The sequence below is a fragment of the Acartia tonsa genome, chromosome 1 (assembly GCF_053477335.1).
Source record: "Acartia tonsa isolate MP-2025a chromosome 1, ASM5347733v1, whole genome shotgun sequence".
In the NCBI taxonomy this organism is placed as follows: domain Eukaryota; kingdom Metazoa; phylum Arthropoda; class Copepoda; order Calanoida; family Acartiidae; genus Acartia; species Acartia tonsa.
In genome coordinates, this window is record NC_137260.1 from 12,419,083 (window position 1) to 12,443,687 (window position 24,605).

The 24,605-nt window shown below is 30.6% G+C and overlaps 1 protein-coding gene across 2 annotated transcripts in view; it reads right to left on the bottom strand.

Annotated features, from left to right (window-relative positions):
• Positions 1-575: 575 nt before the first annotated feature.
• LOC145313223 (MFS-type transporter SLC18B1-like) overlaps positions 576-24,605 on the bottom strand; it is a 26,535-nt gene continuing 2,505 nt past the window's right edge. For both annotated transcript variants that reach the window (XM_080152534.1, XM_080152524.1), the window contains exons 2-17: positions 23,472-23,550; positions 21,594-21,666; positions 20,244-20,319; positions 19,417-19,511; positions 9,665-9,790; positions 8,841-8,955; positions 8,260-8,363; positions 7,855-7,952; positions 6,997-7,099; positions 6,506-6,557; positions 6,315-6,359; positions 5,742-5,830; positions 3,803-3,838; positions 1,771-1,840; positions 1,265-1,401; positions 576-834 (exon numbers count right to left, since the gene is read on the bottom strand). In XM_080152534.1, coding sequence (XP_080008660.1) covers positions 733-834; positions 1,265-1,401; positions 1,771-1,840; positions 3,803-3,838; positions 5,742-5,830; positions 6,315-6,359; positions 6,506-6,557; positions 6,997-7,099; positions 7,855-7,952; positions 8,260-8,363; positions 8,841-8,955; positions 9,665-9,790; positions 19,417-19,511; positions 20,244-20,319; positions 21,594-21,666; positions 23,472-23,509 — 1,359 coding nt within the window. In that variant the 5' untranslated portion in view covers positions 23,510-23,550 and the 3' untranslated portion in view covers positions 576-732. The remainder of the gene's footprint in view (positions 835-1,264; positions 1,402-1,770; positions 1,841-3,802; positions 3,839-5,741; positions 5,831-6,314; positions 6,360-6,505; positions 6,558-6,996; positions 7,100-7,854; positions 7,953-8,259; positions 8,364-8,840; positions 8,956-9,664; positions 9,791-19,416; positions 19,512-20,243; positions 20,320-21,593; positions 21,667-23,471; positions 23,551-24,605) is intronic.

The window sequence follows — 24,605 nt, forward strand, 5'->3', positions numbered from 1 at the left end:
ATTTGTTTGACTGCTTTGCTGTGCTGAAAAAATTCTCTTAAGCAATACTACTTGATGATGTTATCAACCTTGCTCTATGTACAATGTATATCCCAATATTTTCATAAATGATTCTTAAAAAAAAAAATCTTTGTTAATGTTCCATAAAATTACATAATCAAAAAATTAATGTTATGTTAAGTGCAAATTTTCTAAAACTTAAAAATATTTATGTGTTACATAGTTTTGAACCCTGTAACCTTTTAGTCATAAAATTGTTATCTAGCTTTTAAAAACATGAGTAAAACTCATTTCCACTTTTTCAAATAAAGAAAGAAATGGCAAAATCCTTTTTTTCGCCTTTAGACCATTCTTGTATTCCCTACCCGTATAGTCCCAAGGGCTTATAAACCCTTAAGGATTAGAGCTTCCCACAAGGGCTAGAAATAAGAATGAAACTAAGAAAGGTTTGGGGCAAGGAGGTTGATTATGGATGAGAAAAATATTTCCATCAGATAAAAAATATTTTTAAACCGCCTTCAAATAAAACTACCATTAATCAATTCAATATACAGCAAAGAAAATCAACATATATGTATACAATACAAATATTTATATAAAGATTATAAATTAACAATTTTTAAAATCAACTATTTTAGATATACAATTAAAAATATTTACTAGTTATAATATTTATAAATACAATATTAATTAATTAGTTAGATTATAATTAAATTATAATTAATGGATTGTTTAAGATCCATAATATTTGAATTCTTTATTTATTAGGTTTGTATTTTCAGATTGTTTAATTTGTGTCTCTTCTTTAGATTCATCTAAACTACTCTCCAAATCCTTGAGAAAAAAATCATAATATTAATATTAACGCGATGTTTTTCTATAATTAGGGTAGTTTGTATGTCCGTGCGTACGTAACGCATGGGGTTTTCCTTTGTCAAATAATTTTTAGATTCAATTTTTTGGATTTTGCTATCCTTGTTTAAGATTTTATTAGTATTTATGCAAGGAGGTAGAGAAAAGCATTGAAATGAATTATATTGGTACCCAAAGTTTCATAATCACGATTTCGCATTCCTTGGCTCAAAACTTTGGGAACTTTTGATTTTGATTGTCAGGTTCGAACTATTATTGTCCAAACAGTAATTGAAATATGTATTTTAGGGAAAGCTTCATATAGCTCCCTGGATGGGAATAGACTATTTAGTTAGTTTATTAAAAGTCTAAGGATGGTTTTAGGCTATTTTTTAAATAATAAATATTGTACCTGGTCTTTACCACCATTGGAACAAGAGCTGAGCCTGACAAAGTAGAAGATGGAAATGATGAAGGCCACCAGGGCTAGAACACCCCCCTCAACCAGAGTACCAGCCTCGAACCCGATATTGTCGTAAGCTACGCTGCCTAAAATATTCATTTAATCAAACAACCTGCCCAGAAATAGCAGTTACAGAATCACGTACAGAAAACGGATCTTTTAATCTGACAAGTTTCTAACCATTGATTATACGGTAAACGTAGTTTAATACTGCAGGTATTTTAGGAATATGTACAATTTGACAGAAAAACAATCAAACAGAATTAAGAGGTAGGAAAGCTAGGCCTTATAGAACATGCAAAAGAATAAAGACTTATAATTTGTTATAAAAGTAGAAAAAGACATACAAGAAACGTAACCAAAAGAAACTTGTATACTACTAAACTAATGGTAAGATTTTTATGCGTAAAATTTAGATTTAAAAATAATACAACATTAACTTGTTAAATTTTTACCTAGAGTAGAACCAATATACCCTCCGAAGCAGTCAGAAACCACCCATAAACTAGATACCATACTGTTCACCTAAACAGATAGATAATAAGATAGAAATTGTGAGAGATAGTCAGAAACTACCCATAAATTAGATACCATACTGCTCAACTAAAAAGATAGATAGTCAGATAATTAGTTAGAATGTAAGATAGATAGTTAGAAGCCACCTATGAACTAAATAACATACTGCTCACCTAAATAGATTGAGAGTCAGATAATCAGTTAATTAGTTAGAAAGTAAGATAGATAGTCAGAAACCACCCATAAACTAGATACCATACTGCTCACCTGAATAGATAGATAGTCAGATAATTAGTTAGAAAGTAAGATAGATAGTCAGAAACCACCCAGAAACTAGATACCATACTGCTCACCTAAAAAGATAGATAATTAGATAGAAAGTAAGATAGATAGTCAGAAACCACCCATAAACTAGATACCATACTGCTCACCTATAAAGATAGATGATTAGATAGAAAGTAAGATAGATAGTTAGAAACCACCCATAAACTAGATACCATACTGCTCACCTAAAAAGATAGATAATTAGATAGAAAGTAAGATAGATAGTCAGAAACCACCCATAAACTAGATACCATACTGCTCACCTAAAAAGATAGATAATTAGATAGAAAGTAAGATAGATAGTCAGAAACTACCCATAAACTAGATACCATACTGCTCACCTAAAAAGATAGATAATTAGTTAGAATGTAAGATAGATATTTAGAAACCACCCATAAACTAAATGATTAGATAGAAATTCAGATAGATAGTGTGAAACCAGATACCATACTACTAAACTACTAAGAAAATCAAACAAACAGAAAGATAGAGAGGTAGACAACACTTTAACATCTTCAGATATATAATTAGATATAAAGCCAAATAGATAGATAGCCAAAGTAAAGATATTGTAATGACATCCTATATATAGCATGATAACAAAAATCAATTTTATTCATATAAAAATATTGTATGTAATAAAAAGAAAATTGCGTGATTAATAGATAACCACAAGAAATAACGCCACAGTAAATTAAAAGTAGCAATATTTTTTTCTTTATTATTTTCTTGGCTATACTTTAAATCAATCTTATTTCTTTTAAAACTGTATTCTTAGTCTGTTCATTTGGTTTAAATATCTTATTTTTTTTTAATCCAAAAAACTCAAAACACCCAGGCTTAACCCTTATTTTCACAGCTTAATTGATGCACCTCATAAAGTAAAAATTTGGTTTAGACAAACATCATTAGTTTTTAAGCGAAGTTACTGTCAATATAATTCACTTTGTCTGTCCGTCTGTAAAAACCATGCGGGGATTTTCTCATTTGTTATTTCAGATAGACAGCTGACATCTTTGTGATATTTGTCTACACAAATATGCAGTATATAATTTACTTTTTCGTTAGTCTGTTCTTCATAATAAAAATGATATATTTTTTGTAAAGGTTTCGTGTTTTTCAATTATTAAATAATAACATATTATCTATCTTTCTTTTTCTATAAATGATAAGTGGACATACATGAGCTCTATACCTCACTTTGTCCGTTTGTCAATTCATGATCATTTATGCACCGCACATCTAATGGACGTTGTCATTGTTCGTTACTGAACGGCAATATACCTCAGGGGCGTCCAAGCTTTTTTAATTGGGTGGGGTAAATTTTTAAAAATAAAAATTTTGGGGGGGGGGTATTAGGTAATCATTATTTTATAGTGGCATTTTTTTTTAAATTGGGGAGGGTAAAAATTTAAAATTCATTTGGGGGGGGGGGGGTAATCACTCCATTACCCCCCCCCCCTTGGACGTCTATGATAAACCTGTATATCTATGATTTATGTTATGTACACCACAGTTATCTATCTACATATCTGGCACTTTTATTTATCTCTATCAATCTCTATATCTAGAACTGTCTATCTATCTATCTATCTATCTATCTATCTAACTAGCACTGTCTAACTCCTTATTTATCTATGTATTTACCTGTTCTGTATCTGGAAGACCAGCATCTCTAGCACTCTGAACAATTTTAAAATATTATTTTCAAGGAAAATCAAGGAAGAAACATTCATAATTAGCGCACACTTTTTCAACATAAAATTACCCAAGAAAACTTCTTTTAAAGCCATTGGCATTAATAACACATTTCAAAGTCAGAAAGCTTTTGCTACAAATAATAATCAAAGTTTAAAACATATCCAAGATAATTTAATACATTCAGAACAGACAGGCAAATTAAAGAGCATCTTGAATTTAAAATATTTATGAAAAAACTTCTTTATAAAGAAAGAAGGAAAAAATGTATTTTTTTGCTTTTTAGCTAGATTTTACAGGGAGGCATTTGACACTTGAAGAAAATTATTCTGCATCCTGTAATTTAACCAATTAAAAATGATCATTATTAAACGAAGGGTATTTATTATTTTCATATTTGCTTTATTTAAGATTATTGCAGTAATTTAAAACTGATATTTTTAACTGGTGAAAACGTTGGAGGCAAAATTTTTTTATCCTCTGCTGTCATATTCCAATCCCCGATTTTAAATAATTTGGTTATAATTATTTAAAATGTTCACCTACCTATGGACAGAGCGTGGTCGTTCTGCGAGGGGTCAAATAAACAAAACAAAAAACAAGAAACAAAAATTAAAACTTGCGTAGCTTTTATCAAAAATTCTCTAGACGTAGACTCCAAAAAATTAAACTATATAACTCTAATGCAATTTTTACCCTAATACTTTAAATGTCCCATTTCTCTTAGTGTAAACCCTCTTGGTGTAAAAAATCCCCGAAACTTATCACCCGGTCCTCAAAAAACCAATAAAAAATACAAGTAGAAGGTCTACGATGGGATGTAAGTGAGTGTTCAAGACCTTAGTATAGAGATGCTACGCTAACTTTATTACTGAAACATAATTTCAAATTTGTAGTTATAATAACAATCTAATAGCTACAAACATGAAAATTATTCAGCTAATAAAATAAATCTGGAAATTCTATATTAATCAGGGATAAAGAGATTGATAAATTAGCCTTAAAATAAATAAAAAACTTTATATAGTAGAAAACTTTAAATTTAACAATTAATTTTAAATGGAAAAAAATTTCTAAAAAACTACACAGGAAGTAAATTTTCAATGCATTTTTAACTTTTTTCTTAAAACTTAACTTATTTTTCAAAATCTTTTTTTACTTAAAATGTTTGATTTAATTTTGAAAAGATTGTTATTGGATGGAAAATGCGTTGCTGTGAAAATAAACAGTGCAGAGTACGGCCTATTTTCTAGCCCATTTACACATCCCTTTATCCCTGAGAGGGTTATTTGAAACCAAGCATCAGCAGAACGAAACTTTCTAAGGAGGAGAAAAAAAGTAATGATTATTAAAAATGGTATAAAATGAAATTGTCACTTAATTTTGCGGATTTTTTAAGTTGACAACGACATTTCACACCATCTTCCGCTCTTCTCATTGACTTTTATTAATGTATACAGAAATTAGTAGAAATACAGACATAGGTAAGTGGGAGAAATTTATTTATTCCTAAAATTCATTTAAGGAATAATAATCCATTTGACCTATCCCTGTATCACTAAATAATAAATTGTAACTAATAATGATAAAATATTTGTAAAAAAATATCTTAAATTTTTCTTACTCGAATGACGACATCTCAAATCACATTCACACAATTTTAAAGAAAAAATAAATTTCGTATTTTTTTTTATTTTTATGTAATTAGATTAAGATTATTATTTGATAATAAAGACAAGGAAAGGAACAGGTAAACTAAAACAATTTTAAAAGAAAATATGTCTAGAACTGTTTTTTTATTGATCATTTAATTGAATAAAAGTAATTTGTTATAAGATTACTTGTCCCTTTATATTAAAAATTGAAAAATTAAAAAGTTTAAGTTTACCTTCATCATATATAGAAGTGAACCTAGATAAGCAAAAGCAGAACCCAGGCCTTGGGCTCCAATAGAGACTACAGTCAACCATAGGTGACCTAAAGGAATAGAAAACAATTTATAACCAAGGAATTATATTATTAAACTAAATTTTTAGCTAGTCAAAATTCCTATGTGATATACCATAATATTAGAAGTATGGGTTTTATCTGAAGATCACAAAAAAATACTAGTCCGTATAGGTTTTATGGTGTTAAGATGGGATTAGACTCTTTTCCCCTGGAGGCTATGGGGGCGTGTCAACAATTTCTATTGTATCAAAATTGGAATCTAGTTTGTACTAGAATACTTAAAATCGTAGCATCTGCCATAATTTTAAAATATTTTTAACCAGGGGAATGTTTTGATGCAACATAGCTTTTGTTATGCTAAATCTTCTGATACTTAAAATATTTTAATGTTTTTTTTTTACTTTTTCGGTTTTACTAAAATTTCATATTAAACAAGTTGATTATGTTAGGCTTTATATTTTGTATATTTTGACAGCGCAACTACTCTAAAACTATTAAGTATTAACATTACCTGAGAACATAGATAATTGAGGGATGGGTCCCAAGAATACAAACGCTAAAAATTAAGTTTTCATCAAAATTTGCCTTGGAATTCATCTTGATAGTTTTAACTATAAAATTTAAAGAACCAAAGAAAAAATATGAAAAAATAGTTGTTTACAGTGAAAAAAAATTTAAATTTTAATTATGATGAAAACTTTCCTAAAGCAATAATAGTATTTCCAACAATAAGGGCCAACAATCCGTCCATGCCCTGAAAATAATAATAATTTTAACACATTTTTAATTATTAAAATACCCGTTAAGAAAAATAATTTAAACGCAAAGCGTCTCATTAAGCTTGTCTGTAAGTTGCTTTTATTAACAGTTATTCTGTTGTATGTTCAAAATTGAAATAGATTATTAAAAAATTTGAAAAAAAACAGGTTTTTCAGTATGCCTTCAAAACCGATTAATATCCGCTGGATTAGAACCGGTTCTTAACCATACTGAAAATTTATTTATCGTATTACGGACAATTTTCCACAAATAAAAATAAAAATTATAAAGTAATATTACTTTGTTAGCCAGGAAGGCTAATTAAATCTTATATTTTTCGTATAAATTCCGCGAAATGTTTTCTGTAATACGATAAGATAAATAAATATTCTTGAATGATTTATATACAACAAAAGAAATAATATTGCAATTACCTTATCAGAGAAATAACCCAAGATTGGATTGAAAATTGTGTAGGCTGCTCCAAAGGCAGTGAAACAAAGTCCAGTCTGAGATGAACTTAATGAATATTTTGACCTGAAAATAAAAAATTTTTAGGTTCTAAATATAAGTTTAGATATATCCAAAAGACAGGTGTCCCAATTTTTGTACCTGGACCAACTAATAGTATGGATACTTACTCTAGGAAAGGATCTAATATGACTGTGTATCAGGACCAACTAATAGTATGGATACTTACTCTAGGAAAGGTTCTAATATGACTGTGTACCAGGACCAACTAATATTATGGATACTTACTCTAGGAAAGGTTCTAATATGACTGTGTGTACCTGGACCAACTAATAGTATGGATACTTACTCTAGGAAAGGTTCTAATATGACTTTGTACCTGGACCAACTAATAGTATGGATACTTACTCTAGGAAAGGTTCTAATATGACTGTGTACCTGGACCAACTAATAGTATGGATACTTACTCTAGGAAAGGTTCTAATATGACTGTGTACCAGAATTAACTAATATTGTGGATATTTACTCTAGGAAAGGTTCTAGTTTGACTGTTTACCTGGACCTACTAATATTATGGATACTTACTCTAGGAAAGGTTCTAATATGACTGTGTACCAGAATTAACTATTATTAAAGATACTTACTCTAGGAAAGGTTCTAATATGACTGTGTACCAGAATTAACTAATAGTATGGATACTTACTCTAGGAATGGCTCTAATATGACTGTGTACCAGGACCAACTAATAGTATGGATACTTACTCTACGAAAGGTTCTAATATGACTGTGTACCTGGACCTTCTAATAGTATGGATACTTACTCTAGGAAAGGTTCTAATGTGGCTGCGTACCAGGACCAACTGCTTCCAGCAAAAATCAGCCCGAAACAGCTAATCATAACTCCAGGACACAATAGAACCTTAATAAAAAATCTCATAAATACTTAAAAACTTTGTTTGTAACGGCCCAATTGTGGGCAATGAATGTTTTTTTTCTCTCCCAAAATATTAATAAAATCAAAGTATTTCGGCTATATTTTGAAAGGCCTTATCTAACAGCATTGTAAACAATTTCTAGATTATTGAGTATAACTAAGTGAAGTCCAGATTCGAACGCAATACCTTCATTTATATAGGTATATTGAAAATAGTATGGCTTCAAAAAGGGAGTTAAATTTGTTGAGATGGGATAAAAATAGTTTTGAGTGAAAGTACAATTCTATTTACCTGTTTCCAACTAACAGTTTGATTATTATCCAGATCTGAATATAGATCTGTCTTGTCTTCTAACAGTAGGACACAGATACCAGACAGTGATAGCAGTGTCAAACCTGAAATATTAATACAGTTACTGACATACAGACTAACAGACAGACAACCTAGCCATACAGACTGAGTAAAGAATCAGATACTAGAAGGTACTAACAGTGTCAAACCTGAAATATTAATACAGTTACTGACATACAGACTAACAGACAGACAACCTAGCCATACAGACTGAGTAAAGAATCAGATACCAGAAGGTACTAACAGTGTCAATCCTGAAATATTAATTGGATTACTGACATACAGATAGACAAACAGACAGACAGAACACAGGTAATTGATAGAGATATCAGACAGTAATAGCAGAGTCAAACCTAAAATATTAATAGAGTTACTCACATAAATACATACAGACATAAAGTAAGTACAGATAAAAATTGTGTCAAATCAAAGTGATTACATAAAACAGATACTTGAGGCTACAAATAATAACTTTATTTCACAAATTAATAACATAACATCCTCTTATTGATTGACAGTACCTGCGACAAGAAAAGGTGTTTGGAAGCCTCCCATTTCATACAAGAATCCTCCAAGAGAAGGACCGAAGATAGTTCCGGCTCCAAAAAAGGACTCGGCCAAAGAGATGGCCTTTCCCTGAACAAAAAATATGTTGTGTAAATTTATGCATCTTATATTAGTAATCCTTATAATAAAGTAACAGGATCTCTGTCTGTATTGAAGAATCTCGATAACTGCCGAACATAACCAAGTTTTTAATATCGAAGCTACTTCTATAGTTAACAGTAAGATTTTTTACTTAAACATTCTGATTGAACTACTGACCATTCTTCCAATTTTGTTTTCCTGTTATGTAAAACCTAAAGACGTTTCCCTCAAAGTGTTTGTTGTGCACAGGTAAGCTTAGGTTAAATTGGATGCCCATCAGAATGGTTAGGTAATAGGTATAGGAAAATAAAACATCCACTCTTATTTTCAATTTATTTATAATATAATTAGGGTAAGGGGAGGGTGAGTGCTTAATAGGCACTTTGAGGGTAAGCACTAGTAGATTTAATACATGTCATTCAAGAATGCGAGAATAGTTATTTATCGCATCGTATTATAAACAGCTTTCAAAGGATATAAAAATGAAGAATTATAAGATTAAAATAAGTTTTTTTGCCCGAGATCCTAAAGGCACGTTCTAAAAAATTGGTTTTAATCTTATAATTGTAATTTTTTATATTCGTAGAAAACTGGATATAATACGACGCTAAACATAATTTTTCCGTATGGCTGAGAACCGGTACTAGTCCAGCGAATATTAATCAGTTTCGAAGCTTTACTGGAAAAGTTCTCTCACCTGATGTTTCCTATGAACCTGTTGTGCTGCAAGCGCATAAGCAGCGGGGGTCATTGCGGACTCACCGGCAGCTACCACGATTCTTATCAACAAGGAACTCCAGAAAAATGGTGTACTTCCGTTTACCTAAAAAAATGATAAGACTTTAGCTCGGAATAATTTTTTTCATTTATTTTTGATCATTTCGAAAATGAAGTCAATTAATGTCATCCATCAGTTTTTTGCAATTAAGTAAATAGATCATTTTCACTTCACTCTTATTGAAACAGATTTTTCCATAAATAAAAACCACTATTCTTTTTTATACAATTGAATTTTGTACCTTAATTACTTTAAACAATGATTACAATTCCATTTTCTAATAACGCTTTCATTGAGGATTATTATTAGCTATTTCTGATACATAAATGACCTATACCTGGTTTAGGTAAACTCTTTTACATTTAAACATGAAGTATATAATATACACTACATACTTGAACAAGGAAAAGGTAAAATATACAATATGTATTCTATAGTAAACATGCATTATTTAATCCTGCAACTTAGTTAAGGAATTATTAACCTATTAAACTTAATATTTTCACACATCCACAACAAGGAAAATGTCAAGTTTTAAAATAAAAAAAAATATTTTTATGGTCATTGTACACTGTAAGAAGTGTGTGGTTTATTTCCCTCTATAGAATCTGAAGCTTCAATACAGATTCCAAAGATAGATAAAGTTTGGTGAATTTAAGATGTATTTGTTTGTACCTTCTGATATGTTTGAATATCTTTTTACCTTTCAGAGTTTGGAATTAATTGCAAAATTAAAATGTGTCTCAACTAAATTAGTTCAATTAATATATGAAGAAAAGTAAGACATACTAATGTTGCTAATTTAGTAAATGTTCATTCATATTTCAGTTCTTATATCAAATAATAGTTCTAATCTTTCATCTTAAGTTTTATATTTACAAAAAATGTAGAAAAAAAACAAAATAATGTATACAATAGGTAATAACAGAAAAAAATATTGAAATTTTTGCCTTTTTTTACATGTTTTAACTAATAGCCTTAAGTTAAGACAGCTGATTTAATGCAAAACTTTATATCTGAATGTAATCAGAATCAATTTTCATAAGTAAAACATTTAACAATTTTTTAACAATTTTATATAAATTATTTACTTGATAAGAAAAATTTAATTTAGTATTTGATTATTGATTTCAGTTCCTGAAATAAAATCTAATAGATGGAAATTCTACTTATTATAAGAAATTGAAATGAATTTTTCAGTTGTAATAAAACACAGCTGTTACTTAAATTCATATGATTTAGAATAATGATACGTCATGATTATTTCTTTCAGTGGCGTGCAGAGGATTTTACCACTCCCTTAAGATTTTTGACACTCCCCTTGATTTTTTTAACACGTCTATTACGTTTAAGGGGGTGTGACTTTTAACATTGACATCCCCCTGGCTGTATTAGGAGGGTGCATCATTGAGGTGTAGACCCTTGTTCAGGTGGGTGTATCCAACCCCTTAATTTTGCCAGGTGGGTGGTTACACCCCCCCCCCCCCTATTCACGCCTCTGATTTTATAATTAGCAAATGAAGTAAAAGTATTCTAGAACATTATTATTCATATCTATATAAAAGAAAGTTTATAAGGCCTTGATATTTGTTATGTATAAGTAAATTTTAACGCAGCTAAGTTTCAAATTCTGTGTATTCATGTATGAACAAGTCATAAGATTCTTAATTGATGATTGAATGTTTTTTAACAAATTAATACGAAAATGTTTTCTCAATATTATTAATATTAGTAATTTTATATAACTAATTAAGAGTCTAATTGTTAAAGCTATCATTTAGCAAGTGGGGCAGCTTCTAAAACAGGAACTTCTTTCTTTTGAGGTTCAATGTGCTGTACATGCTCTTCTACGTGTTGATCGTCATGCTGTTCCTTATGCTGTTCCACATGGTGTTCTGCTCTTTCTGGAATAGTTTGAGGACTATCAACTACATGAACATTTTTAGCTGGTTTATTTACTATAACATGCTGCTTTTTTAACATTTCCAACTCATACGCTAACTTTTCTTTCTCTATTAGTACTTGATTTAGATTCTGCCTTGCATCATCAATTTGTGAATTTCTATCAGCTATGACATTATTTCTTTCAGCAACCATCTTGGCATAATCATCTGTTTCTTTTCTGGCCTTTTCAAGATCTCTTTCTGATCTTAGTAAATCATCTGAACAATCCTGATTTTGCAGTATGCATTATTAAAGTGCTGAAGGTAAATTAAAAGCTTAAAGAAAAGTTTGGCAGTAAAAGAAATAATTTGTATTCTGAATGAAAGCAGTTAGTTGTATCGTGTATAAATGTGTTTTTTATTGGCTAATCCTTATATAAATATAACAGTGTCTTGCCAACTACTGAACCGATTTGGTTCTCCTTTGCAATGTAGTTAATCATAGGTGTTGTGAGGGGTGAGGGGGCAGAATTTTTACTTTTAAAGAGGACTATCCACGAACGAGAGCACATGATTCTAAGTACCTTCCAGCATTGATCCTAAGTATTTTCTTTCAGAATATAATTGGTCACCATATATCATTAATGTATTGACGAGAAAATTTATGTTTCACCATATTTTTTTTAGGTATTTTGATAGATTTTGAAAACTTTTATGAAGCTAATTCTTTTAATAAAATAGATATTTGATGATACATATGCGAATACTCGTGTTATATAGATTGTAAATTAATCCATACTAGCATTAATTTAAACATACATATGATATATAGTAAATGTGCTTTTAACTTTTTTTTAATTTTTATCATTTGACAACATGGACAATTAAAGACACCCCGAACTCAACAAAATGTTTGATAGAATTTTGACTAAAAAACCTGAACATTTTTTTACTTTTCTTCAACGTAAAGTGGTGAAACATAAATTTTCTTGTCAATATATTAATTATTAGTGGTGACCTATTATATTCCGAAAGAAAATACTTAGGATCAATGCTGGAAGGTACTTAGGATCAATGCTGGAAGGTACTTAGAATCACATGCTCTTGTTCGTGGATAGTCCTCTTTTGAAGCTTAAATAAAATTTGGGGAGTCAAATTCAACTCCCAACCCTCTCATGTGCCCCTAGAGGTCATAGCTGCTAGATTATAATAGAGGAAATAAAAATATAACTCAAAAAGTAAATAATTTCAAAATGAATAATGCCCTGTTTCTCATAAAGAATATTTCTGCATTCATTCTCTTTTTCTCGCAACCGTCTTGTTTTTTCACCAATTATTGTTACATGTGTTGTGTTTAATTTTACATATTCCTATTTATATATTCATTTATGAAATACACCCTTTTAGCTAATTAAATAAAAAATATGTTTTATATGATGTCATTAACTATTGCTTTATGATATTGGATATCAATATAATTTAATTTGTAACAACTGTCTTTATATATCTTTAGAGGCTGTTAGAATTATTCTAGAAATTTAAAAAATTAGTTAAAGCTTCCTAGATTAAGTTGTAATGAAGCCAAATTTAAATGTTACTCAATTTCAATTTTTAAGAATATATCCATCCTGGCGGGCACAGGATGCCAGCAAACCTTCAAAGGAGGACCCGACTGTTAAGCTATAAGTTTTATGTTTTAATATAAAGAGAGGGGTAGGTTACTGGTAGAATCCGTAAAGGTTATGTGTTATAAGTTAAAAACAGTAGTAGAATGATAAAAATTTATGTCTATTAGCGAAGCTTTTCTATAATTAGGGTCGGTCGGTCCGTCCGTCCGTCCGTACGTCCGTCCGTCCGTCCGTCCGTCCGAGATAGTTAGCTTTTATTCGTTAATTTAGGCATGTTAGAATTGTCCTATCGATTTCAAACTTTGCATGGTGATTCCTGTAGTAGTTAGGTACGATTTAGAAAGCGTAGCAACTCTATAATCGTTACCAGAATGTCCGTACGTCCATTTTAAACATGTTGATTTTTTTACTTTTTTAATAACAATTTTTTATGTGATAAAATCATCCGATTCATCTGATTTTTTGATTACTGATTCCTATTACTATAAGGTACAATATTATGAGCGAAGCATCTCTATAATCAAGTATTAAAAATGTCAGTATGTCCTTAAACAGAATTCTGTATTTAAGAAGTTTTGCAACAAATTTACGTATAATTTTGTCAAACCTTATATTTTCATATTTTGTATATTCAGTTCTGACACTCAACAAAAGTTAATGTTCGTCTGTCATATCGTTTCAGAGCTTCGCTTTTATGGATGTTGTCATCCTTGTTTTTTTTTAATTTTGTATATAGTTCTTTTCAATAAGAAATACACATATTTAGTGAATATTATCGTTCTACTACTATTTTTAAGCCTTAAAACACACCTTTACGGATTCTACCAGAAATCTACCCCTCTCTTTTGATTTTACTTCCTAGAATGTGATTAAGTTTACTCAACACTTAGATTATGAAACAACTGCTTAAAAAGCATCTCTTTTTAAAATAGTTCTCCGAAATAAGATGACAAAACCTTAGCATTTTTGTACTTATTTTTATTAGAATATTATAGGACTGCAATTTTTACAGTGTAAAATTTTGAGTATAATTATGGATGTATTTTCCTTGATGTAAAAGTCAAGCATGAGAAATGCTTCATCAAACTCTGTGGCAAGACTTTGATATTTGTATACCATCACAAATAAGGATAATGAAGTTATATACAGCAAGATTTTTAACATTTTCACAGATTTGTAATATTATTGCTTTGATACAGTATTTCTAACAACTGGTACAAAAGTGGAGTGGATACCAGGCTGACACCTGTTCAGTGTACATGTGGAAGATATCTTTCAATTTCAAGTTAATAAGAGAACACTTCAATAATTGATTTTTGATTATTCTAATTAATCAAGTCATTTAGGGTAAAAAATTAACAAAATTAAATATAAGAGAAAAAAAATATTATTTATTTTTCTTTTTATTGGCAATTAAAAAGTTACTTTTAAATCTGGCGTAAGGTACCTTTCTACATAAGGAATTGATAATTGAATTACTTATGAATAAAATTATTTTATGAAAAACAAGGATGACAACATCCATAAAAGCGAAGCACTGAAACGGTAAGACAAACGAACATTAACACTTGTATAGTATCTGAACTGAAAAATCGGAACATAAATGTTTAAATGTCGAATCAAAATTGTAAAACTGCTTAAAAACAGGATAATGTTTATGGACATACTTACATTTTTAGACTTGATTATAGAGTTGCTTCGCTTATAATATTGTTCTTTGTTGTCCCAGGAATCAATATACCAAAAATCAGATCAAACGGATAATTAAAACACTTGAAAATTTGTTGTTAAAAAAGTAGAAAAATCAACATGTTTAAAATGGACGTACGGACATTCTGGTAATGATTATAGAGTTGCACGCTTTCTAAATCGTACCCAACTACTACAGGAATCATCATGCAAAGTTTGAAATCGATAGGACAATTCTAACATGCCTAAATTAACGAATAAAAGCTATCTATCTCGGACGGACGGACGGACGTACGGACGGACCGACCGACCCTAATTATAGAAAAGCTTCGCTTTTAAAAATCTCATATAAAAATATGTAAAACTTAATTCTAAATAGAATGTATTACAACTAGTAATATGATCTTGTAAAAGAATTAGTATGTTTTTTTTAATCATGGATATTTAAACAATTTTTCAATCATATGTTTAAGTATCCGACTAATTATGGAAAGCACAGCTTTCCTATAATTAGGCTAGGTCTGTTCGTAACTATTATTTAATTTTCGTTAATTTAATTGTTTTATCGATTTCAAGCTTTGAATTATGATTATTTTACCAGCTCGGTAAGATTAAGAAAGCGCAGCAACTCTATAGTTGTTACCAGAAAGTCTGATCGTCCGTTTAAAAAATGCTGATTTTGGACTTATTTTTACAACAATCTTATAATGTATTTGATTCTATTATATGAGTTTTAAAATAATGATTCCTAGGAAAACAAGGAACAGTAACATATGCAATGTATCTCTACAAAGTTTTTTCTCAAAAGCTGGCTAAGACATACAAAGATAAGTTATATAGTAACTTAACTTCTGGAAATATTTTTTCAGACTGGATAAAAACACGAAACCTTATCTGAATAAGTTTTGAATTTTGATGACGTGTTTCTGTACATCTAAGACGACTAGAATTATTATCATTATAAAAGGCAAAACAAATTAAATTAGTAATTTTGCTTCTGGTAGATAACATTTTCTTTGCAGAAGAAAGGACTGCAGATTCAAATGAATAGATCCGTTCCTATCTATTTAGGATAATATCTTTTTTTTCTTCTTATTTCAGACGACAGGTATTTATTGAAAGGAAATAGGTTTTATTGCATTTGTTGCATATAAGAATTGAATATTGACTTTTAGGCAGATATTTCTAGAAAAAATATTTAATATCTTGTGTTTAGTTATGTAAATAGACTTAAATTATATATGTATGAAATTCTAAAATAAATTGGTGTTGATAAACGTATATATATATTTATGCGTCTCTCTAATGATATCAATATTTTTAGTAGCGAAGCAACTATAAAATAGTCTTTACGTCAATACATTTCAATGTCATTCCGTCCGTGTGATTTATGAAAAAGCTGTTTCCTATGTACACCGCACCCTCCACGACCCCGCAAGTGTACAGACTGAGGAACACTTACATAAACACTGTACATTATGACTAAATTTTTATTAGAATTTTCTGATTCCAATGGATTTATCATAACTTGGATCTAAAACTAGATTATTATGTACTCTAATACAGTGAAACTTGTTGCGTGCTGACACCCCCCCCCCCATTTACCTCATTCCCTGCTCTCTTATTTGAAGAACGAACTGACCAATCGTCGGAAAATAGTAACCTAGATTGACAATTTTTCCCCTGTCATAATATCCACGTATATTTTACATCCATTCTAATGACATTCTATTCCAACTTATTTCATTTGTAAGAATATGTCTTAAAACTGTGGCTGTGTTACTCAGAGACAAAATTATCCTAGTAAAATATGTACAGGGTGCGCCACATAAAACCGGACTTTTTCTAAATTGTAAACAAATTAACATAAAATCGTCAATTTTAAAGATTTTATCAAATTTTGTAAACTGGGAAGCAAACTAGGTATATGACTATTAGATCATTGAATAAAATCGCCGCCAGTATCAATCGCCGCCTCTACACGCCTCCTCAACCGCCAGCATCCCAGGTCAAAATGTACCTGTCCAAGCTGGTGAAGTTCTCCTTGATAGTGGCAATGAGGGAGGTCTTTGTGGTATGAGCACGACTAATTGTGCACGCTTCAAAGTAGCTCCAGGCCCAAAAGTCCATTGAATTAAGATCGGGCTGCTGGGAGGCCACATTTCCTTAGGATTGTGAGTAACCGCAGGATTCAAATTCACCCAACTTTCAAGCTACCCTTTGACACGGAGGCCTTTATTTGGACCACAGTTGAGCTAAAACGACGTTTTATACCTTTTTGGAAATGGCATGAAGATTCAGCTAGGGTTGTCAGCGCAATCCATAGTCTAAAATGAGTTTTTAAGTTTCATATGGGTCTTTAACGTCGAGAACCGAGAAATTTTCACGATTTTACACGATTTTTGACGTTTTTGACATCTCTAAATCTGCCACGTTTCACTTTACCGGAGTACTACAGCCAAGCCATTTTAGATAGAGAGCTCTAGTCTTTTCTAGTGTCTTACTTATGTATCTACCAGTATCCCCAGCAAGTTGCATAACTCTACCTCATCTACAGATGGGCTGAGGTCCGATTTAGTGGGCCCTAGTCGAGAATCCAGATTATATCATATGCGCATTTCGAATATGCCTTGTTGAACATAAGCGCGGCCAGCTTGGAGTACGAGCCCATCTTTGTCAAAAGATTTTTTTGTGCTGAAAGGTCATTACCTAAGCTTTTTAAAGTGGGGTCAAACGTCCTGATTGGTCAAGTAGTTTTGACGCTATGACCGTTTTTAAAAAGTCCGGTTTTATGTGGCGCACCCTGTATGTTTTTAAATTGGCGGCATGCAACAAAACGTCATGATAATTTTAATAACACTCATACAAAAACAAATCCTCATATGCTCAAATACGTTTTTAGGAATATAGGAATTTTCCATATACACTTTTTATCTTTCATATGTGTTATTTAATTATAAAAATAATTTACTAATGTATTTTCATTTATACTTCATTAATTTTTTCATTTAAAAACATTTGGAGCTTTTACAATTCATCTTTTTAAGGTTAAGTTAGGGTTGAGTCAAGCCCCGCAGCCTGGTCTAAAAACATTTTTCAAGATTTGGTAAGGAGTCTATAATCTGTATAAAAATTGTTTAATACTAAATTTAAACTGAGCTATGGACTTCTTTCAATAAGTGATGGAAGGGGGACAAGCGGGTTGTCCTTTTATTTGGTTGAAGTATTTAATTTCAAAGGGGTCAGTGTCCCCCCAAAGAAACAGCCTTAAACCATACTAATAGGTTATAGATTTCAGACATCATTCCACCTTGTATAGTTTTTAAGTTAATCTGTTTTATTATAAGCTTCATGTATAATGTATCTAGTGCTTATTATCTTGGATACAGAGTTTTAAATATTTTGATATTTTCTATTTTTTTAAAGTATAAATAGAACATATCATTATGGATAAAATGTGGTCTAGGATTGCGTAAAATATTAGAATTAGAAACAAATATAATTGGAATTTCATGTTTTAGATTCACTGTATATCGCTAGAATTATCATAATGGGACAGCCTAAATTCAAATTATGACTACAATTAATATACTGATTAACTAGATAAGTAAATAGGTTTTGCTTTAAAAAGGATACAAATAAAGAAGGGCCTCCCAATGGGACCTTATATAACAAAAAAACCTTATTGCAAATACTTTCTTTCATTAATTACAAAATAATGTCAGGGACAAGGGACAGTGATTCTGACGAACAATTTTAAGGGAAAATTTTCCCACAACTCATATCCTTCTCCCTTTTCATTCTTATCCACTTCCCTTTAGTTACAGAACAAAACAATTTTAACGCCAAGTAAAAATATCCAAATTGTCAACAATTTCAAATGGAATTAATTTGCTTAATCACAGCCCCTGAATATTTTATTCTGGGGAAATTTAAATTTACCTCATTATCAAATCTATGAATGCGTATTGAGCATTTGAAAGTAATAGAGTGTCTCTTTAAGACGTAAAGTAAATTGTATAAAAATAAAACTGCAATAACTTGATACACTATCTTTCTAACCACATAAATTTTGCTTTGATAACAAAAATTATAAAATTTAACATGTACTACAATATGGATGTAATACACTAATATGTTATTGAAGAACATTTCAAAACTTAGGGAGAGGGAGGGGGTTGTACGGGTAAACCCTTAAAAATAATTCATTAAAAGTAACCAAGAACTTACACATTCCAGTTTGAATATAGCTACAGCTTATTTTTTTGTAATCACAGTAATTTATTTAAATGAACAACTTCATTTATATAGATATTATCCAATGAATGTGTATGAATTCAATTATTTTTCAAACATTTTGTCTTAAAAACAATACATAAGAGATTATTGGTACATTTATAACAACCGACATACAGGGCTTACCTTCATAAAAAAAAGGTTAGGTTGCCAAAATCCAAAATGCAAGGCTTACCTTATTAAGAAACCCAAAGATTAGGTTGCCAACACCGCAGAAGCAAGCTCCTACCAAAAGAAATCTTCGTGCTCCCATAGTGTGAATATATTTTCCTAAAGTACATTCATTGCTGAATTTTAATAATTCAAATTACAGAGGAATAATTTATGCAATGTTTTTATTTTCCAAATTCATCAGCATGAATGAGCAATTAAAAATGATTAAAATGTTATTTCAGTTAGATAAATTCTGTTGGTTTTGAAATGTATGGTTTTTAATAGTATGAAATGAATGTTTTAAAGGGTGAAGGCAGTTGTGACACTTTTTGAAACAAAAAAAAAGTCAAAGGAACTCAACTAAAAAAAAGAGTTACAGCACTGAAATTTAGTATGGCAGTTGCTTTAAAGAGGTACAATGTGTAACTGTGAAGAAACGGTGGCGGAACCGCAGCTATCGCCGAATTGTTTTTTGGTGGGAAACGGCGGTTTCACCAACTTTTCTTCACAGTTCCAAATTATACCTCTATAAAGCGACTTTCATTACAAATTTCAGTGCTGTAACTCTTTTTTAAGTTGAATTCCAGTAGTTTTGGATTCAAAAAGTGTCACAAACGCCTTTCCCTTTTTAAAAGAAAATTAAACACAAAACAAAAAGCAAAATTGTAATTAGTAATGCGAGAAGAAAATAAGAAGATTAATGAGAAGAATCATTTCAAAGATCAAAGTTGAAAGGTTTGTAACAAAAACATAAAAAAAGAGGCTAGCTCTCCTCAGATATGACATTAGTGACCAACATAAAGTACTTGAAGAGTGGCGGTGCCTATAAAAGAAAACAAGGTTACTTACCACAAAATGGAGTAAATACTATTGTGGCTATGAACGCCATCCCCATTACTAGCCCCGACTGACTTACACTTACCCCCTGAAACAATAAAACAAGTTTTTAATCAATAATATAAAGTGAATGTCTGTTTGTCTGCCTGAAGCTAAATGTCACGCGTTCCACTGAGCCTTCTTGATTTGGCTTTTCATTGAATATTGCCAAAAAACTTTTCTCCCCCCCCAAAAAAAAAAATTTACGAAAAAACTATTCAAAATGGTAAGGAGAAAATTAATGAAAGGCAAATAATCAGGGATGCAACGGGATAAGACAATGGCCGATAAATTAATGTACATCTCAAATGATAAACCACAAAATTACTCATTCTGTAGATTACAATCAATCAATAGTTGAAACGTTTGGACACTCTACTTAATAGCCCAACCAATCAAAATTTAATAGAAGTTCTCAAAGCTGTGTGAAGCTAACGAATACAAAAAAAAAGTTATTATAAAACTTTGTGGACTAGTGTAACTAACTCTCTAATGTCCTCTCCCTCCCTGTAAGTAATTCTTTCAAACTCTAATAAATTTAAAATTTTGTAAAATTGTTGAATTCAGTCTGCATACTAAGAAACCATTTAACTTATACAATTAATTTGGTAAAATCTTAGTTAGAAAAGTTCCAAATTGCTTCTGAGAACCTATTTTAGCAGAGCAATTCATTAAATTCTTTAAAACACACATCTATATGAATATGTACTATGGGTAAAAAGACAACATTCATAAAAACGAACCTTATTTATTGAAGAATAAATATATATTGAGGTCGACAATATTAGAGTGTATTAAGAATCCTCAAGATCATATGATTAATTTGGTGAATGTGTAAGAAAAACTGCAAGATTTATTTGGGACATATTCTATATAGTTGCAAAGCAAACAATTTGAAATATTGTGACAAAAAAATATAACAATAAAGAATTAAAAATTACCTAAACGTTCTAATTGCCCAAAAGTGTGCATTTAAAAAAAAATCACCATTATGATAATAATAAATAGTTTTACTAGTCAATTAGTTACACATCACTAAATATATGTACTGTGGTCGAGGGAGGGGGGACATATTACACTAGTCTCCAAAGTTTTATAAAAACTTTTTCTTATTCGTTGGCTTATCAACTTTTGAGACTAATTAAATTTGGTGGTTAGTTAAATAAGTTGAGTGTCCAAACGTTTCAACCACTAATTACTATCTACAGAGGGGGTAATTTTATGTATCATCATTGAGGAAGTACATCAATTTATCGGCTATTGTCTTATCCCTTGGATCCATGATAATTATGTCTAAATATAAAAAAAATACAAAATGTTTACCTTGGATAAAGCCTCTGAGGGATAAAAAGGGGAGAGTAATGAGAGGGATACCCCTGCCATCAGTAAACATCCACTAAAAAATAAGAATAAAATTAGTAAGATCTAACATCTGCGCTCCTAGCATTATTGTATTCGATGGAGTGAGGAAAGTAGGAAAATAGCCTAAAACTGAACCTAGATATAAAAATTAAATATCCTAAAACCATTCTTGACTTATAAGAATCTTCCATAAAATGGAGAACACAATCGGTTCAGCAGTTATTGAGCTCTTGAGCCACAGACCAAAAACATACTTTATTATAAATGATAAGTCATGTTAAATATGGCACTGTGACTTTAACATAGAATTTAAGAGTCAAATGATAATACATCATTAACGACCCCGGCAAAAATATCATATTTTAGATATGAAGAGAAAAGTATAATACAATAACCCCCCCCCCCACCAAAAAAATATGGGGTATCATGTGGTGCAACTTTCCTTGATTTCTCCTCTCATGGATGAAGCCACTAGTCTAGTAATGTAGCTGCACTACTACTAATTGATAGTCATTAAAATGTCTATCAAGGTCGGATCATTTATGTAATTAGGTAATCAAACACGAACTATTCATAAGACGAAAAAAAATAAATATTATTTTTAAATCCCAAAGATCAAATGTCCTAGACAAATAAAAAAGGGGGTGGTAGGTTGTGCTAAAATTCCGTAAAGGTGTGAGTTTTAAGGCTTAAAAACAGTAGTAGAACGGTAATATTCACTAAATATGTGTATTCCTTATTGAAAAGAACCTTAGACAAATTTTTCTTTTAAGTTAACATAAATTGTTTCGTTCTACTACCGTTTTTAAGCCTTAAAACTCACACCTTTATGGAATTTTAGCACAAACTACTTCCCCCTTTATCTCATTCCGTATTCAAGTTTTTTTATGTCATATGTAATTAACTTCTGACGTTGAGGAAAATTAACATTATGAAGATCTATATTACAGACTTATGTATATGTTTATATATGCAATTCAACCAGTTTGTTAATCCTCCTTTTTAGAGAGTAAAGGGACAAACTTATTACAAAAGAAAAATATAAAGATTCAAATACACGTTTTGTCATCATTCTCTTTTTCATAATTGGAATCACATGATCACATTTGTGCATTACTTAACTCAAACTGCAAGGACAATTATAATAAATCCTTGCTTTTGTGGGCAAAAAATGATATTTAGTTTTAAAAAAACATTATCTTATTGACCTTTGGGTGGTTTCCCTTAAAATGACTTTCGAGCACTAACTCCAACCACATATTTTTAAATAATTTGAACATAAAAATGTGCGGTAATTTTTACCCCTGTACCTCCTAGCCCCAGTAGGGCCTATACCTATAGTATCCTTACCCTACGGGGCTACCAAGTACCTCTTATATCCCAACCTGCCCTAAAGTAATAAACAAGCAAACTAAAAACACTATCCCCTCCATATATTTTCAATTTATTTTAAGAAGGGTTCTGTGCTCGACTAGGCACTTTGAGGGAAATCCGACCTCTTATTAAATCCCCCCAAAAAACAAGGATGATTGCAAACATTGTATATCTGTAGCCACTGTGTAACAAAATAACAAGGATGTTATAGTAAAACAATAGAGGGGGCAGGGGTTAGATAATTCTATGTTTACGAGGGGGGGGGGGGGGAGCCCTGTGCTGACTTTAAATTTGGTCTTTAAATATCAGCCAATAGCGTCGGAAATATTAACACAGCCAAGTCGCTACAAAAGAGCAGAAACCAATTTGGTAGCAGACGAAAAAGGTACCCACCTTGCACTGGAACTAGGTAGTTGTCTAGGTTAAATACTTATACATTGATAACAAGGATGAACATGACCATACCTGATGAGGGTCAAATTGATTATATTTCTGGTTCTCATATCTGTAGAATTTCTTCATCCGGTGGCGTACAAAAATGTGCCTAAAAAATTAGAAATTAGTGTTTAATTAGTAAGTGGTTATTATTCCTTATGAAAGATTAAAAGCACGGATGGGGGGGGGGGGGGGCAATTGGGATAAACCTGAAAGCTACAGGTTTTTCTGTAAAAGAAAGTAAAGTAAGTTTTTTTAGCCGTCCCTTCGGCACCTCGGGGCTAAAAAACTGGTTTTAATCTTTTAATTGTACATTCTATATCCGCGGAAAGCCGTTTATAATACGATGCGAGAAATAACTATTCCATAATATAAAGAACTAAATTGGTAAATAGTAATAAAAAATAATTATAAAAAGGTTAAACTTAAGATATTTATTAATATAAAACTAAAATTATTTATATTATCTCTGTGCTATCTAAACAATACTAACAAACATTTATTGGTTTTAGATAACTTATCTAATATATGATCCATCTCTAAATATTCAAGTTATAAAATTTCCATTCAAGAGTATTTTTCAAGAAAAAATATCTGTTAAAATATTAAACAACTCTGATGTATAAAAATGTCCTTTTACACAAATACATGTGTTAAAAAATATTTAATATTTCAACAGAAATGCATACTTACAAATCAGATGATTTGAAAGAGAGGGGGGTAGAGATAATTAAAAAAAACTGATATCTTTGATCACTGAGCCGATATGGTTTCCATTAAATCGAAGTTTCTCGCTAGTAAATACTATGTATAGTAGCATGAAATACATAATTTAGGTTGTAAGATAGCGCAAACCTGCCATAATACTGATCGTTCAATTAAGAAAAAATTTGCAAAGACTCCGGTCGGGTTTTAAGCTATATAAGGGGGGGATATAGCTTTTATCACCCCCCCCCCCTCCCTCCCCCAAATATTCTATCTCTCATTTTCTAATTATAATCAAATTAAAATCAAATGTTATTATGTTTTACATTATATATCCCAACCCCTAACTTGTTACCAAGGGGCCAAATTCGATTAATAATGAGCTTAAAAATATGTGTCTAGTGTAGAAATCATATGACTTAAAAATAAATAATCACAAAAACATATTGATCTCTTTAA